At 43.2% G+C, this 18,626-nt stretch overlaps 1 protein-coding gene across 2 annotated transcripts in view; it reads right to left on the reverse strand.

The window, feature by feature from the left end:
* The window catches only part of Abca1 (ATP binding cassette subfamily A member 1), a 123,837-nt gene that overhangs the window by 17,990 nt on the left and 87,221 nt on the right, over window positions 1-18,626 (reverse strand). The window contains exons 20-36 of one of the 2 annotated variants that reach the window (XM_048338411.1): window positions 18,271-18,402; window positions 17,217-17,359; window positions 16,885-17,022; window positions 15,409-15,629; window positions 14,075-14,153; window positions 13,111-13,313; window positions 11,986-12,034; window positions 11,695-11,808; window positions 10,281-10,429; window positions 9,567-9,691; window positions 8,571-8,669; window positions 6,061-6,250; window positions 5,116-5,210; window positions 4,282-4,314; window positions 3,092-3,197; window positions 2,035-2,109; window positions 1,406-1,575 (exon numbers count right to left, since the gene is read on the reverse strand). In XM_048338411.1, coding sequence (XP_048194368.1) covers window positions 1,406-1,575; window positions 2,035-2,109; window positions 3,092-3,197; window positions 4,282-4,314; window positions 5,116-5,210; window positions 6,061-6,250; window positions 8,571-8,669; window positions 9,567-9,691; window positions 10,281-10,429; window positions 11,695-11,808; window positions 11,986-12,034; window positions 13,111-13,313; window positions 14,075-14,153; window positions 15,409-15,629; window positions 16,885-17,022; window positions 17,217-17,359; window positions 18,271-18,402 — 2,121 coding nt within the window. Of the gene's footprint in view, window positions 1-1,405; window positions 1,576-2,034; window positions 2,110-3,091; window positions 3,198-4,281; window positions 4,315-5,115; window positions 5,211-6,060; window positions 6,251-8,570; window positions 8,670-9,566; window positions 9,692-10,280; window positions 10,430-11,694; window positions 11,809-11,985; window positions 12,035-13,110; window positions 13,314-14,074; window positions 14,154-14,180; window positions 14,254-15,408; window positions 15,630-16,884; window positions 17,023-17,216; window positions 17,360-18,270; window positions 18,403-18,626 lie in introns of both variants that reach the window. The other variant, XM_048338421.1, reaches the window with a different exon arrangement.

Below are 18,626 nucleotides of genomic sequence, written 5' to 3' on the forward strand. Positions count from 1 at the left end.
GCCTGGGCACTATCACTGAGCCTTTTTGCTCAAGGCTAGTGCTCTACCACTTGGAGCTGCAGCACCACTTCCTTTTTTCTGGTGGCTAATTGGAGATCAGTCTCATGGACTTTCCTGCCTGGGCTGGCTCCGAACCACAATCTCAGATCTCAGTCTCCTGACATTTTCAAGATTTTTAAGACTGACAATTCAGCCAAGCACTGGTTGATTATGCCTGTAATACTATCTACACAGGAGACTGATATCTGAGGATCATGGTTCAAAGCCAGCCCAGGCAAGAAAGTCCATGAGACTCTTATCTCCAATAAATCACAGAAAAAGAAAACCCAGAGTGGTACAGTGGCTAATATTGTAGAGTGCTAGCCTTGAGCAAAAAAGGAGGTCAAGGTTAGCATGCAAGTCCAGAGTTCAAGCCATAGGACTAGCCAAAAAAAAGACCCTGACAATCCAAATGTAAAACCAATTTCTCTGAGGTCAAAGAAAGTACTCTGCTATATGAAATGCCTAGAAGTTACCCATGCTGTTCAATTTTGTCACCAGTCCTTAATTTTGTAAGAGTTAAGTTGTAAAAGATCCGTATGTCTTAAAGACTACATAAGGAAGAAATATTAGTGTGAAACTACTCAAGTAAGTGAATTCTTATGGCTATGAATAAATATGACAATAGGATATAGCATATCCATCAAGCACATACAAAATTCTACCAGATTACTCTTTATAAAACATAGGCCTATTAAGCAGGGTCTTGGTAGGAAGATCCTACTGTCTGTAGGAATTAAGCAGAAACATTAGCTGTGCCATGTTCTGTTTATAGGAAGGAAATCTAAAGTGTTGTGCTGGGCACTGCTCTTGACAATTTACATAAGTGGCCTCATTTACTATGACACATCAAGAAAGTTTAGAGACTAGATTCAAATCCAGGACTCTAAAATTCTGAAGACTGTTTCCTCCCTACCCCACCCTCCAACCTGCCTCTCAACCCCCACACACACCTTCTTTCCCTCTCTAACTCACTCTTCCCTTCCTTTAATCCCCCCCACACAAATAAAAACAAGCCATCAAATGTATGTTTCCATTTAAATTATAAATATTTACAACAAATGAAACTGACATTTGATTAAATGATGTTGTTAATGGTAAGTTAATTATTTTTTAGGATTTTACTAACCATTTTAACTCACTTTACAGGAGTTCATCAAATGTAATGTTTTTTACATATTTGTGTCATTTCCTCCACAGTTTAAAAATGCCTACCAACCAATTAGTAAACTGATCTTTTTCTACCTGGAGCCTGGATGAATCCACACATATAGAAGGTGGCTTTCTGCAGTTGTGCTCCATCTCCTCAAACTCCAGCCCTCTCCCCTTCTCCTCACCCCATTCATTTCCACACAGCTCTACTTACAAAGCCACCTCCGAGAGCTGCTGCTTGGTGAGATTCAGGGGGTGATTGAAAGCAGTGATTCCATACTGGCTGGGATTCTCTCCCTTCTGCAGGTTAGCCCGAAGAATGGCATTGTTGATGACATTCAGGAAAGAGCTGATAGCATGCCAGCCCTTGTTATTGAACCATACCTGAAATAAAACCAGGTACCATGTACAAATTTTACTCCTAAACTCTGGCAAAGCGAGTACATACACATATAAGATGCACGAACACTTCAGAAAGAAATCCTAATCACATACTGAAGCAAAAACACTGTGGCAAAATGAGAGTGAATAGGGTTTACTGACTGCCGCATGCCTGGCTCTGAGTTGAACATCTTTTACCTTGAACTCGTTGGTCTTTATAACTGTTTGAGAGGTTAAAATAGGTTAAGTCACAAGTCAAAGTCCTAGTAAGTCTCACATAGTAAGTGTGGTGGCACAGCAAAATACTCTTAGTCACCACTCTGTAATCCTTCATTGTTACAGTTGGAAGAGTAAGCTCTTTTCTGTCGGAGATACCTCTATTAACCAGGTCACTCACTGAAGATGCTTCAAGGAACATAAGACTATCTTTACTACAAATCTAGAACATAGATAATGATTTACCTTGACATTGTTTTTGGTATCCAGACCGGTCATGAACCTTCCCAAGCTGTTGAGAAATCGATCTGCAGAACTGTCCTGTAAAAGACAAAACCTTCCATCAGCTCTGATTGTAAGGGGCAATGGGATGGCTAGAATTTGTAGGCAACAGGATAACTCTTTGAAAAGTAATCAAACTACAAGCTCATTCATTAAAAATGAAATTAATAAATGATTTCCAAGAACCAAGTGACTAGAAATCTATAGCACTGAAGCCACCAAGATGTGATCCATCTCAAAGGAATCCAGAAATCCCATCTTTCCAAGTACCAAGATGAGGGCTGGGAATATGGCCTAGTGTTAAAGTGCTTGCCTCATATACATGAAGCCCTGGGTTCGATTCCTCAGCACCACATATATAGAAAAAGCTGGAAGTGGCGCTGGCTCAAGGTAGAGTGTTAGCCTTGAGCAAAAAGAAGCCAGGGACAGTGCTCAGGCCCCAGGACTGGCAAACAAAACAAGTACCAAGATGAGCATCTGGATATAACTTAGTGATGAGGATTTTTCAAAGTGTTCCCCTGGCATTATCCCCAGAACCACAACCACACTCTGTGTGCAGCAGATGGAACTATGTGACTATTACTGCCACCAAGCATCCCAGAATCCATGTCCATTCGTACATCACACTGGGAAAGCTGAGATACAGAGAAATGAGTGTGCTCACTGGGTCCTGAAGACCAGATTAACAGCTTAAAAATTAAAAAAAAAAATTCATTTACTATTTAGACCAGTGACTATCTTAGAAAAGTCTGTTTGAAGCCTAGCTTTTCTATTTATTCATTAATTAGCTTTATAAATTCAATTGTTCTAAGGGCTTTTAGATCACACTTAACCTATACCTTTTAAATAGGTACTGTAATAAGTCCTGTCTTATTTGGCTGAAATCACCGTATGCTGATGATGGCTTTGGATTCAAACATTCGGAGCAGTAAGATGCTAGAATCAGATCGACCTGACCACACTTCTCATGTCCTAGCATTCCATACCCATTTTTCTGATATACCTCCGGATGGATACTTACCTTGGTCAGCCTCAAATGTTTCTTCACTTGCTTGATAGCATCATTAACTTCTTGACTCGGAGGAAGTGCTTGCGAATTACTGACACCCAGAGAAAACCCACCATACCTAAAAGAACAGCCTGATATTAAAACCCAGGCAGTGTGTCACCTGCTAGCTATCATTCAGCAGTAGACAGTGCAATGACCAAGATTCCTAGAGATTCATTTTTAATTTAAACTAGGACCAAAGTTTGACTCAGGGAATTTACGCCTCAGCCTACTCTGATAAATTCTAGTGATCTCTTTAACTCTCAAGGTTGTTGTTGGATGGAAGTGCCTGGGATTGATAACATAAAGACACTGAGAAAGGAAGGATCATCTCTCAGAAGTTCCTGTCACCAGGACGTTTGGGCCTCAACTTGATCTGGTAAGACATACTGTCCCAACTGAGCAAGGTAGAGCTAACAGACAGGCTTTGCCTCTTCCCTAGCATGAGGACCACCATAAGGCTATGTCTTTTTTTCCCAGAGTTCCAGGGATCTTGGCCCTTGGGAAAAAATGCAAACAAGAAAGTGGGATTCATTCCCTTGGACCTAGATATGCTCCCCATGGCAGTCATCTCTTCTATCTCATTTTCCATGATGTACAAATTGGCTGCAACGCTGCTGCCTTCCCCCAGCCCTTCCCACAGAGGGAAAATATATTGAAATACAGGGAAGATAAATGGCTTGGATGCCTTGTATTTCCTCAAAGATCTTCTTAGTTACATAGCAAAGGCTCTAAACAAAACTGTCCCTGACTCCCCAGTCACCTCTGGAAATCTGTTTGGAGAAAAGGGCAACTAAGATAGATACTCCTCTCACAGCACTGTGCTTCCTCCAGGACCCTAGACCCTCCGCAAAGGTGTCTAAAGCTCTCAAGGAAATCACTGCACCAAATATTTTGGTGTCTGCTGAAGTAGCCACTGAGCACAGAGCAGAGAGGCTCCAGGCAGAAACTTCAAGGTCAGTCTAATCTAAGTTCCACAGTGCCCCTGTACACTCCGTAGGTTCTTCAGGCTCTTTGTCCTCTTCAAAGCGAGATGACACTCAAGAATGTGTGAGTGACAATTCCCAAACCCTCTACTTGCCCTCAATCCCAGAGGACTGCATCAAAACCTTTCTCCTAAGGCTAGAGACACCAGGGACAACTGAAAGAAAAGAGAAGCTTACCGAAACTCATTCACCCAGATCTTATTCTTTAAGCTGCAGAAAATAAAGACAAAGAAAACAAAACTCAGTTGTAAAAGGTACCGATGCTATTCCTAATGATACAGGAAGGGCAAATATCTACCTGAGGATACAATATCTACCAGAAGTAATTAGATGATCGAGTATGCATGCACTAGAAAACTAGAGAAAAAAGCCAGGTCAGCACGTGGCTCGTCTGCTATCTTAAGAAATTTTGTTGTGTATATGAGAATTGCACCTTCGATGAAACCAATTTAAAAATTAATCTGCAGACCAAGATATGACTTTTGTTCAATGCAAAGTGATACTTCAAGTGTGAAGGACACATGGAGAGATTATATCTCTTTCTTACAGATACATGCTCATTATATTTCCAGCATATTCTTGTCATTTGAAGTCACTGAGAACTAACAGAGAAACTCCATCTAACTGAGAGATCTCAGCATTAAACATTAGCCACTATGGGGAGATGTCTCAGGAAGATACAATGCTTTACCAAGGCTCCACAGGCAAGACATAAAGAGTATCATTACTATCTCATTTTATATAAACAAAGACCTTCGGTCAAGCAGCTAGTAAGTGTCAGCATTTGAATTAATATTTATTTTTCATTCTAGAGTAGGATGCCTCACTCTTTAAACTGACATCTGCACGTTCACAATACCTCTCATCCTTTTCCTTGTTTGACATATCCAAACTTCCTGAACATCGGGCCATAATCTGGCAGTTCCTTCACCACTAGGTCTGCTACTCATAGACCTAGAACCTTTCTACTCAGCAATGACCACACATGGGTTAAATTTTATTAATAGTCACCTTTTTGCTATGATCTGAACGTAGGTCTTCACCAAATAATCAGAAATGTTTCTTCCTGTCAGGTTCTGAAGGATGTCTGCAGTGTTCTGTTTTCTCTGAAACCACATAGAAACCAAGCACATGTGTCTATATAGACAAGGACTAGGGCAGAAGACAGCAACAACAGGGATCCATGCTCTGCACACATGTACACAGTGGGAATAGAAGCCTGGCCACAGGGCCTGGGTAACCTCAGCCACAAAACTACCAAGACCTTGTCCATTCTATCTTAGACACTTGTCATTCATTTGTACCAAGTTCAGGTCATACTCAGGAAATTGTTCTCAATACACAAACAACAAGCACTGAGATAAAAATTCTATACAGTCCCAGATGATTTTAGGGACAAATATCATAAACCATACCTAGTGACTTGTGTTCATTCACATTATACTGATGCCTACATTAGCTGTCCTTGTAGAGTGGGGACCAAGGTTTAAGTTGTCAAGCTCATTTAAAATCACTTGGCTCCCTGTCCAACCTGGGGCCTGAGAAAGCAGCAGAGCACTATCACATATTTTCTGAAACTGTCAGAACAACAACAAAACATGGCTCATATCTCCTTCTCAAACTCAGAGTCTCAGAAAATGCTAAGACTAACACAAGTTTTTTTATCCAGATTTCTTAATTCATGAGTGAAGAAATGGGCTCGCTGGACTATCATAGCCTGTTGATGGCTACCAGCTCAGGGTCAGAAGCCAGTCCTCAGTCTGTCTTGTGGCATCACCACTGTAGGAAAGGCATAGGGCAAAATACAGTCCAGACCTCATCTACTCAAAACTCTCTTGCTTTCACATGAAGGCTGAAATCACCTCTTGCTATCACATCTCATCCATTTCTGCTCTCAAGGAGATGCTACCAGCCCACCTGCACCCATGGCTCGGTGATGCACTGATGGTGACTCACTTGTGGAGGTGGCAGCCCCCCAGCCCCTGGAGGACACACAGGCAGCATCTTCTTTATTTTGTCACTGCTACACTGACAGGCAGGCGAAGGGTTCTCCATCGTCCAGTTCCCATTCTGGAAGAGATCTACGATGCTCTGGGGAACGGCAGCAGTGGTCCATTCCTCCTCTCCTACCAAGCAGGGTGTATCTCTGTGAAGGAAGATATCAAAGATAGGATCACATGAGGGCTGGGGATATGACCTAGTGGCAAGAGTGCTTGCCTCGTATACATGAAGCCCTGGGTTCAATTCCCCAGCACCACATATACAGAAAATGGCCAGAAGTGGCGCTGTGGCTCAAGTGGCAGAGTGCTAGCCTTGAGCAAAAAAAGAAGCCAGGGACAGTGCTTAGGCCCTGAGTCCAAGCCCCAGAACTGGCAAAAAAAAAAAAAAAAAGAAGATAGGATCAATTGAAAAAGCCTGGGCTTCCTGTTGCCTTAGAGCACAAGATCATTCTGTCACAATCATGAGCATGCACCTGTCCCTTGGTGTTTGGAAAGAATGACCATGACCTCCTGGGACTGTTTGATCTCACAACAGTCTGAGAAGCTGCAAGTTCATTTCATAGATAAGAAAAATGGAACATAAACAAGCTCTTAATGCTCATGTGTTGAATTCTATCCCATACTGCTAACCAACATTTGTTGACTCAACATATATTGAGCATTTACTCTGTGTCAGATGTTGTTCCACATCTTTTGAGAGTCTGGAGTAGACAAGACAAATTCCTGCCTTGATGGGGTTGGGCATGCTCCCAAGAGTTAGAAAACAAATAAGCGAATAATACAATTTTGCACGGCCCAAAATAAAATGAGAATATGTAGAAGGAACAGACTTTTAGTCGTTCACTAAAACAACACTTCAGCCAAAACAAAATGAACTAGGCAAAATTTGGGGGGAAAATATCCATTTATACTAAAGTAATGAAAAGTCAAGAATTAAGACTCTGAAAAAAGATGAGTTTCTGATTTGAAGAACAAGAGGAAGGCAGTGTGGCTGAAACTGATGGTCTAAGAGGAAGAGTAATGATAAGTGGGATTGAGGAAGAGTAAGGTAGAAGCAGATGATTGGACCTGAGGAGTTTGGATCTTATGCTCCAGATGCTGGAAATTCTGTGGAGAGTGGAAAGATTCCATTTATGTTCTAACATGAGCATAGAGAATTTGAAGATGAGTGGGGAGAATGCTTGGTGTATGAAGAGAGGTTGTTTGCACCAGGTGTAATGGTTCATGCCTTTAGCCCCAGCTACCAGGCCAACAGGAGAAAGGAGATAGGAGGATTACAACTCAAGACTTGCTGAGGAAAAGCATGAGACCCTATCTGAAAAACAAAAATGAAAAGCTAGAGGACTAGAGGTATGGCTCAAATGTTAGAGTGCTAATTTCAACCTCCAGTACCAATACACACACACACACACACACACACACACACACACACAGAGAGAGAGAGAGAGAGAGAGAGAGAGAGAGAGAGAGAGAGAGCTGTTGGCAAAAGAGACAAAGCACAGAGCTTTTATCACTGCCTTGAGCTCTGAATTACTAGAAAAACACCAGCAAGTCTCTTGCCCTCTCGGGGCTTATTTTTCCCACTAGAAAATACCAAAAGTATAAGATGACTTGTCATCTCTAGTCTCTCATTTACTTTCAAACTTCTACAACTTCAAGTAGAACTACAGTATGTATTATTTTCTTACATATCAGGAAAAAAATCACATGAACAGTTTTCAAACTGATCTCTCATTCTCTTTAAAGCCTCTTAACGACATGGAAAGATTTAGTGGTCTCCTACAGCTCACACCTAAAACCTTCCAAAGATGATCGGGTGAGACAAACTTAATGAACACCGAGAGAAGTGTTCCAGTCAGCTTTGCTTCAGGCCTACCACTTTCTGCAAACCTCAACTTTGAACTTCATTATGAGCTGCCAGCAGGGACCCCCTTCCTCCAAATTGACTCTGAGGCAGGGTCAGAGGTGCTCAAACTTAATGCTGCAAACCCTCTGATGTCAGGGCTCTGCTTCTTTTGTCTCTGCAGGCCAGCTCTCAGCCCAGTTGTGGCTCCTACAGATCCTTCCTAAGCTGCTATCAATCTAGGAATCAACACAAAATTCAGCTGGCCGGCAGCAAATTTCACCCAAATACATGATCATCTTACTTATCTTCTTGCTTGCCTGAAAAACCTTCATGCGGAATCTGAAAGGCATGGAGACACCCAGTTGGACCGTGTCTGTGTCCTTTCTCACCCTTCATCTTTTTATTGAAGAACCAATACTGGCTGTTGGGATTTGCCACCCACTGAGTACTAACCACTAACTACCAAGAAATATTTAGTAACTATCTATAGTTCTGATCTTAAACATCTCCAAGAGCTCATAAGCTATTGTCAGTCATTTTACCCACGGCCTTCAGTTGAGAAGGGCAGTATATCAATAACCAAGCACAAGCAGCCAGCATATAGCTAAAGTGTCACTCACGGGATTGGGTTTTCTTCCATACATCGGGTTCCAAAGCCAGGGTCCTTGGTGAGGGCATTCAGGAGTTCCTGGGTCCCTATGTCCTCAGGAGCATCATTACTGTGAGTACAGGAGAGGCAGCCAGCTTATAATTCATTCAGGCCAGGAATTGCGAGGTAGAAATGTTGTTTGTTATTTTTTTTCTAGATACAACACCCTAAGAAGCTTTGCGGCTTGGCTCTTAAAATGAATAAAAGTCAAGACACTATCTACAAGGATCTCAGATTCTGGTCATATATTTGGCCTCAGAGTAGCACCAAAAAGTGGAGTTTGAATAAATAGTGAATGGTGGGGGTATGTGTATATGTGTTTAATTTGAAATCAAGAAATTAATTAAGGATGAGTATTTAAAAAACACGTTCATTTTTTATTAGCACCAACAAGTTGTAGGGTATTTCAATTTCACATATCCATTTATGTTTTGCTAAACAAAATTCCTTTCATTTTAAGGATTATTACATAGTAAGAAGAATTCCTCTCTAAAGGTGAACCTTAACCAACACCCTAATCTTGAGAGAATAGAAAATAATTGCATAATTTACATTACGCAGGAAACAAGAAACTGAAACATCTATAATTTGACAGCACAGGAAAGCCTGTGACTTGATTACAAAATTAAAGCTCATGTTTAGAAACCCAAATCGCTTATAAATTAGTCACAGATTTTAGTTGAGGGCAGATTGCTCTTCCTAAAACATATATTGTCATTCACGACAGCTGCAGCATAACAGGAAAAGATAAAATGTCCGAATGAGGACTCACTCCCCTACTGTGTCAAAGAGAATTCACCGTTGCTCCTTGCACAGAATAGCTCCTTGTGCAGGGGCACGGGCCACAGCCAATAACATTCAACTCACGGTGGAACTGAGCATCCCCTTGGCTCTCAGCATAGTAAACATCCTTGGTTTGCTTGAATCCTCCTCCCTCCTGAGGCATAAAACACAAGCGCTTACTTACCTGACAAACGTATACTGCTCATCGTACATCCAGGGCTGAAGTTCCAGGCTGGGGTACTTGCCAAAGGGTGGGACGATCAGGCTGAACACCAGAGCAATGCAGACAAACACAGCTGGCAGGACAATCTACAACAGGGCATTGGAGGAAAGAGAAGGACGTCAGGAAAAGGTTAAGTGTTAGAAGTCCAAACGGTCAAACCTTAGAAGTCCAGCCATCCACCCAGACCAGGGAGAAGAGAGAAAGTCCATAGCTGATGGAGCTACATAGAGAGGGAGCCATGAAGCTTGAAAGTTAAATCTCTTTTTCTTCCAGAGAATTTCTGGAAGCTGACAGCACACAGCCAAAGGTTATGGCCAAGCACTAAATGGGGAATTTCACAGAGTAAATATTTATCCTATGAAAGGATGACTCCAAATGTTAGGTCTTGGCCTACTTTTGAAGACCAAGGAAGACTACACTGAGCCACGAGCCCCTCCTGAGAGGAAGGGCAAAAGGACAAGCTCTGGACCAGGACCCAAAATATCATAATCCTGGTTGACTCTGCAAGTGAATGCTGGTGACATCAGTTCCCCCCTTGGCCTGAGCTTTCTCATTTGCAATCTAAAGAATGGATAACCTGGCTCCAAAACTATATCCTGGCCACAAGACTATTCCGCCTTTCCTTGTCAGAGAGTCTGAAGTCCACCCCTGGAGCCAGAGACCAGAACATCTCACCTGAGCAAAGAATCCTTTTCTACTCCTTTTGGCAATCAGCAGCCTCTTCCACAAAAGAGCGAGAAACTGTTGTTGGGTGAGTTTCCAGCCCTTCACCTGATAGGAGCCTTTGCCATCCATTCCACTGAGCAGGTCAGTCTCTCTGGATTCTGTAAGAAGCCATCATTGAAGGTCAACTATTATCATAACATTTGGTCCAACCATGCTCCTTCCTCTCCTCTTCAGCAACCACCTAAGAGGCTGCCATTGGAAGCTGCATCACAGAATGAGAGGGCTGTCATGACAAATCGACCTCCAAGAAAAGTAATGACTCAAACTATGCAACAGTAGCAGCCTCTTCCTTTCAGTGCTCCTCTGGTAGGTAGAAAAGTGGAAGGATCCTTGAAACAAGGGGAGAGAGGTGGTTCATAAGTGACAGGGTGCTACTGCAATTCATTTGGAGGAACCGAGTTGTGATGTTCATTTGTTCATTCTATAAAACACGCCATGTATGTAGTCTGAAAACTTAACTTGATGATTATGCTACTATCTTTTATGTCTTCCCTTTTTTAAAAAAGGTAAAAAAAATTAAATCATCAAGGTATGAAGTCAGAAAGGACACAGAGCCATCTGCTCACAGAATCAAGAATGGGGAAATCCAGAGAGTTTTCTAGTCTTAAAAATTACATAGATGGGCTGGGAATATGGCCTAGTGGCAAGAGTGCTTGCCTCCTACACATGAAGCTCTTGGTTCGATTCCACAGCACCACATATATGGAAAACGGCCAGAAGGGGCACTGTGGCTCAGGTGGCAAAGTGCTAGCCTTGAGCGGGAAGAAGCCAGGGAAGGTGCTCAGGCTCTGAGTCCAAGGCCCAGGACTGGCCAAAAAAAAAAAAAAAATTACATAGAAATCTTTGTCTTAAACATGATTCCTAACTCAAGTGCTTTGCTTTCCCATCAAATGTTTGATTTCTTACCTCCCCTCTTCATCCCAGTTAAACACATAACAAGGATTCCAGTCATCCAAACTCTTTTTGTCTAATTAACTGTAAAAGCAAATCCCCCTCCCTGACTCTTTCAGATCACTCATTCAATGAACATTTATTAAACAATTATGTACCTAATATTTTCCGGAAACTGGGACCCTACAGAAAAGATAGTCAATAAATGGGTTTAGAGGGCTGAGGTGCAATTTTTTGTGTGGATTTAGAGAAAGATCTCTGTTAAATGTAGGAAGTGATGAGGATTTGGCCATCAATACAATAATGGAAAAGAAAAAAGAAATAGTCTTTTCTCATTTTTTTTCACTTCCTTTGGACCCTGTAGGGATCTATCATCTTGCCTAAAGCCCATCAGAAAAGGAAACCAGCTGAGAAAGACATGAAAGAGAAATTCACATTCAAACAACAGAACAAAGATCTTGCCTAAACAAACCTGGGTCGATGTCAGAGTCATTCGGATCAATAGCATCATCTTCAGTGAATGGGCGCAGACAGCTCTGCTTGTCCCCAAAGGCCCGCCTGTTTCGTCTTGCTGGCAAGGTACCATCTGAAGGCAAAGGAAAAGACTATGTTTTATTTCCTTTGTAACAAAACAAATCGTCTCCATCTGTAGTACACCTATACACTAGAAAAGTGAGACTGCATTAGGAGCAATTTCAAAAGTACAACAGAGATGAGCAAAGACAGCCTGCAGGAGGTATAATCACCTGCTCAAAAGCCTTACCTGAAGTCTCAGCATCCACTCCACTCTCTTCTGCCACTTTAAGGAATATCTGAAAAATAAGGGTATCAACATTATGACAGTCTGACTACCATGACTACATTACTGAGTTGCATGTTAGTCCCCCAAAACACAGTAGGTAGAAGGCACATTAATACTTTATCAGCGTCATCAGGGAGAGAAGTTATATTCATCAAAAAGAACACTCTCAGAGATGAGAAATATAAATCCAAACAATCTTTTTCAAAGCACACCTATCCCATTAAAAAACAACAAAACTTCCAGCAGAAGAAATTTCTTCTTACAAAGAATGAGGCAAGTGGCTTCTTTAAGACCTAAGGCCCAAACCTTTGCATAAAACAGCACTATGAAAAGTGATCCAAGACAGAATGGTCAAGAGGAAATGGGTTCCTCATCACAAGAAGTAAATATTATGGCAGATTTCCAAAAATTAGAGGATAATTTTAATGAGATCAATGATTTCCAAACTAGTCTATAGACCCCTGTGAGGAAGCAAGCAATTCAAGCACAGATTTCAAAGCCTTTCCTTGAGAAATTTTGGTTCAAAGGCCCCAGAGCTGAGACTTAGAATTTTTATTATCACTAACATCCCTAGACAAGAGAGCCTGGAAAGCTCTGATATCCCTTCCAGCCCTCAAGGTCTGTGTCGAATCTCTGAGTCTAAAGGAAGGTACTGATGCATGGTAAAGAGAACATGGACTTTGAAACCTTAAATCTCTGATTCTGAATCCCAGATCAATATCCCTCGCTACTCATTTTCATTTGGTTATGAAACTTAAATGATTACAATGACTCAAAAAAAAAATAAAAACAAAGAAACACCAAGCTCAGAACCTAGTCCCAATGGATTAACTACAAGTGTTTATCATTGTCTGTTTGTGAGTTCAGTTGTGTATGTAATACAACCATACCAGGAAACAACCCCAATGCTTCTTGCCTTATATTTGTCACTATGATTCTAAATGATTCGCTAGACTGACATTACTCTTTCAACAATCCAACAACGCTGTGGTGACTCCATGTGGTCCTTTGTCTGATCTAGGCTGCCTGTCTGGCCTCAGAATCATTAGTCCATCTATAGTCTTAACTGTCAGCCACTGAACTTACTTCTTCTAGGGTAGTCTCTGAGATGCCATAACTGGAAATGCCCAGGTCTGAGAGCCGGTCATCAATCTCATGGAAAAGTTCCACAAAGGCTCCCTCCTTAGCTGCTTCGTATGGCAGCACATAGGTCAACTCATGTCCAATGTCTTCCACCAGCCGGGCTTCCAACACATGCTTCCTGATGAGGTTGGAGATTGCAGACACATCTGTAGGAATGCAAAGATGGCTTGATTAGCTCAGAACATCCGCAGAAGCTCAGATGTCCCAGATGCTTCGGCTATGCCACCTGTTCATCTCTGGCCCGAGCACTGCAAGGGGAAGACCCTCATGGATTTTTAACTTTATATCTCCAAAGCCTGGCCCTATAGGTACTCAATGCATGATGGATGGGCAACATATGGATAGATGATTTGCTGAGGTTGAAAGGCTGGTCTATTACATATGCTCTAGGATTCTTTACTGGAAAACTTGAATACAGAAACAAACAAAAAAGATGCTTCACTCTTCCCTAAACTTTCAAAAGAGGCTATCTTCTATTTACCTCACTGGAAGCTTAATCAAATAGATCATGGGAGCCAAAGTCTTCCTAGAAAAAACCAGCTGCTAGAACTGAGGCAGATAGCCACGGGTCAATATTTCTAGCCCATGTACTTCCAGTAATACTGGTCTCTGATACACACTGCCTAAGGAAAACTTACAAGGCCATCCCTTACTCCTGTCCTTTGCCTTCTTCTATAAAGTTCAAGTCTCTCCCTGATGGCTTGGACCTCAGCACCTCATGCAGTCTCTAACCATTTTCACACCCTGAAGGGATTCCTTGATTCCCAACCATCCCTTTTCTCTGGAACAATGCCCTGCCAGCTCCCAGACCAAGCCCCAGGCTCGCCAGCAAGCATTAGGGCCAAACCACCACCAAGCTGCATATGCATGTGCTCCCACAGCCACCCAGCCCAGCCCAGCAGCAAACCTTGAGTCAGCGCCACCAGCCTCTGCACCTCGCCTCCTCTGCCTCCACTCTGCCCAGCTGGGGGAAGCTCAGGCACCACCTGAATAAGAAACCCCAGAGTTCTTACCGATGGTCAGCGTGTCACTTTCATGGTCGCTGCCCAGGCCAGCATCAGAACTGCTCTGAGAAACACTGTCCTCCTGATGGCAAAGAAGGAGGTGAGAATGGGTCAGAGACCAAGCAAGGTACAGACACCACCTCTGCCAGGGAGTGCTTCTAAGAAGCTGGGTTGTATAAGAACAAGTTGCATCAAAGCCTTTCCTGGGATGCAGGCTGCTGGCGGCGAGAGCTTCAGAGGGCGTTGTCTGACTTGTGTGTGGCATGGACAGCCCTGACCACTAGGATGAGAGGTCAGGAGGCAGAGCTGTCCACGAACTGTAGCCAGAAGATAAAGGCCACAGCCAGGCACTTATCAAGCATGTGATATACCGGGTTGTTGGTCCATTTTAAGCGCTTTTCTAACCGTTAGTGTGTATTCACTCAGAGATCTTATGAAAACGTGGATTCTGACTCAAAAGGTTTGAATTGGGCCCAAGTTGTTGCCTTTCTAACAAGGTCCCAAGTGATCCTGTGGTCCACAGACCATATTTGAGAATGGGGACTTTTATTAAAATGTAAATAAGTGGACAGGAGTTCACTGTGGGGCACGTGCATCTATTAGATGTGAATGTTTCGTTTCAATATATAACTAAATCTTAGGCATGTGCTATGGTACCATGGAAAATATACAATTACTGTTACATACTTGCTGGGTGACCTTGAACAAGCTACCAAATCTCTACCAGCCTCATTTCCCTATCTGGGAGAGTAATCATGATACCGCCTTCCCGCGGCTGCTCTGCACTCCGAGATGATAGATTAACCAACAATGCAAATTTAACACAAATGAACTATTATCATCATTTTCTTTTAAATTCAGAGTCTGTATGTCATGAAATTGGTGTTTAAGACATATTTAATGTTTTGTAGTTTAAAAGCTAAAGTCAGTGAGATTTAAAGGTAATGAACAGGAACGGTGGGGGCATTTTATAACCAAAGCTCTTACCTCTTGGCAAGTCTATTTGCTTCGACATAATCAAGTCCTCATAGAACCGTTTCCATCACTCACTGTGCCTCCGTGGAAAACACAACAGAGCTAACATGATGGGAAAGAGCTTTCCACATAGGAGTAGGATGTATTCCAACATAACTACAGAGCAGGGAGATGGTGGCCACAACTTGACAGAACGGGTAACAAGTCCTAACTACCCAGGCCCAGCACCCCATACCCACCCAGTCCTGAGATGTCAGCTTGCCTTTTTCAAGTATGACACCGTGCTGCTGCTATTCCTACAGGAACTGAGAGAGGATTCCACGTCTTTCTTGACCAGGGTCAGGTAATAGCCTGTTCCCAGCTGGTTTTTCAGGAACAAGGATGAGCCCACACAGCACAACTTTCCATGGGATATGATGGCAATCCTGTCTCCCAGGATGTCTGCTTCATCCATGTGATGTGTAGAGAGAATAATGGTACGGCCTGCGAGACACACATACACAAGGATGGAGGACAGGCAGGACCTTTCTGTTCTCATGAGTTACATTGGCAGGGTACTACAGAGATCTGAATGGAATAAGCACGTAAGAAAGTCTTGGCCACTGCCAGGGTGGCCAGCGTCCTCAAGAGGGCAAAGCTTGGGCTGGGGATATGGCCTAGTGGCAAGAGTGCCTGCCTCATATACATGAGGCCCTGGGTTCGATTCCCCAGCACCACATATACAGAAAATGGCCAGAAGTGGCACTGTGGCTCAAGCGGCAGAGTGCTAGCCTTGAGCAAAAAGAAGCCAGGGACAGTGCTCAGGCCCTGAGTCCAAGCCCCAGGACTGGCAAAAAAAAAAAAAAAAAAAAGAGGGCAAAGCTTAGGGTACTGTGAATACATCTTCATATAAACAACTCGCTGCCTATTGGGCCATACGTTTACAGGCATCTTTGGTTAACTTAGTCCTTGTGAACATGGATAAACATCACTATTGTTTCAGATAGGGAAACTGAGGCAAGTTCAATGACTTTCGCAAAGTTCCCAGGGACAGCTGGAGCTGGCTTCAAAGTTTGTGACCTTTACCACAACTGTAAGCAGATAACAATTTTGTTTCTCAACCTCTCCCATTCCATGTTTATTTACCTACTCTCTCGACAAGCATAAACTCAATGTGACAATTTGGGATAAAAGAAACAAAGGCTCAGTCTCTGTTCTCAAGAACCTTTGTCCTCACCAAGTGCCAGTGTCTCACGCCTGTAATCCTAGCTACTCAGGAGGCTCAGATCTGAGAATTGTGGTTCAAAATCAGCCCAGGCAGAAAAGTCCATGGGATTCTTCTCGTCAATTAACCAGCAAAAAGCTGGAAGTCAAAGTGTGGCTCAACTGGTTGAGCCTTGAGTGCAAAAGCCAAGCATGAGCTAGAGGCTTTGAGTTCAAGCGCCAGTACTAGAACAACAATAACAACAACAAACACCTCAATCCACAGGTAAACATAATCATAATACATGGGTGTAAGTCTATACTATTTCTGTCCTCCTCTAGGCCCCTAGGTAATGAGACATAAACTTTCATATCTTACAAACCAGGCCTCCAACCGCCACAAAATGAGGCACTGAGCCTAAAGAAAAGAAGTCCCATATTTCCCTTAAGAATCAATTCTGTTTCCCTAGCAAGAACTGCTATGAGGATGATCCATCCTAATCAAAAAACCTCATCTCGTCCAGCCCATGACTCAGAATAAGTAAATCTCAGTTACCTTGTCGGTATTTCAGCAGTAGTTCCCAGATTCCCCTGCGAGAGTATGGGTCCACACCAGCTGTGGGCTCATCCAAAATGACAACCTTGGATCCTCCCACGAAGGCCAGGGCAACAGATAGCTTTCTCTGCATCCCACCTACAAGATAGAGCGACAGGCTCCAGGACCAGTCCCAGATGGCAAACAAAGGTAGAAGGAGAGAAGTGAATGGAGAGACATAGCGTGAGATACATTTCTGCTACCAACCCACCCAGCCTGGGACCCTAGGAAGCTTTTCGCCTGTGTGTGGTTGGAGAAGAATGAGGAAGATGGAAAGAAGCCCAGGGCATCACCTGACAGTTGACTTGTTTTGCTTTTCAGCTTGCTGGGTGGCAAACCAACATCCAGGGCCATCTGCTCCATCTCTGCCTTCACATGTTTCTCTGAAAGCCCCTTTAGGCGGGCGTAGAACCAGATGTGCTCTTCCACGGTCAGCCTGGGGACAGAGAGGCAGGTCAGCTCTGGGGCTCTGCAAGATGTATCAGAATGTATTGTTTCCTGACCCAGAGCAGAAGAAAATAAACAAATTTTTTCTCCCTTACCATATTTCTGCCTTAGAATTTTTTATCAGTTTCTAAAAAAATAATCAGAAGGCTAGATTCAAGGTAGAACAACAGTATGTAAGAATTCAAGCTACACAGGATATCAAAGCGAAACATATCTGATCATCTCCAACCTTTCCCCAACAGGCTCTACCACCAGGCATCAAGTGGTCCTCAAAGGGGTCACCCCATAGTCCGATCAACCAAGTTGGTTTAATATTAGTGAGGTGGCTCTCCTGAACCCCAAAGGACTTTAGGCTCTGAGAGAAGGAAGGTCCCTGGAGAACCCAGAAGCCCATGCTGCTCACTTTAAATAAGAGGAAATCTGGGCTCACACAGGGGAAAGGTCACAGAGCTCAGGTCTTCCTGGGCGGGGGAAGGCAGGGGAGGGGATGAGGCCTACGTGCTGAAGAGAAAACTTAAATAAGAACAAATGACTTGAGCAGAGCACAGGGCCATCATACCAAGCACCCTGAGGCACTAGGTGCTGCACCCAGGTACAAGTCTCAAGGAGATTTCAGGGTAAGAAAAGTAAAAGCTAAAGGATTAAAATAGAATAAAAAGAATGGAGATCTGTTTCCCAAGCACCACTGGCCAACTGAAATAACTTCTTCTACCCTACAATTTACGATCCATAGCGCACACACACACACACACACGTCCTTCCCCACAAACAAATGACAACTAGGTCCTCATGTGTCCAGAGAGGTAAGACCTGCCATCACCAAAGAAGGTAAAAGGCCCAAGCCCCATGATTCCCGCTCCATAAAGGGGCTGCTCCTCTCAAGGTGCTACTGGTACTCACATGTCAAACAAGACATTGTGCTGGGGACAGACACCCAGATTCTGTCGAATAGTGCTCATCTCGGAGCGAATGTCCTTCCCCAGGATGTAAGCAGTGCCCGAGGTGGGAGGGAACAATCCAGTTAGGATGGACCTGAGGACACAATAGGTGCAGAAGTTGGGATTGAACACCTTCACCAACAGACTATGCAGAGGGCAGGGAGAGCAAAGGGCACCAACGCCCCACCCCATTCCTTTCTCATAGGGCCTAGTTGATTCCCACTAGTGCTCTTGCCTTAGTAAATATAGGATTGGAACTAGGTGTTTGATCAGGCAAATTTAGGTTGAGTATTTTGTTTGTTTTGGTTTTTGGCCAGT

The sequence above is a fragment of the Perognathus longimembris genome, chromosome 1, assembly GCF_023159225.1.
Source record: "Perognathus longimembris pacificus isolate PPM17 chromosome 1, ASM2315922v1, whole genome shotgun sequence".
NCBI classification, from domain to species: Eukaryota; Metazoa; Chordata; class Mammalia; order Rodentia; family Heteromyidae; genus Perognathus; species Perognathus longimembris.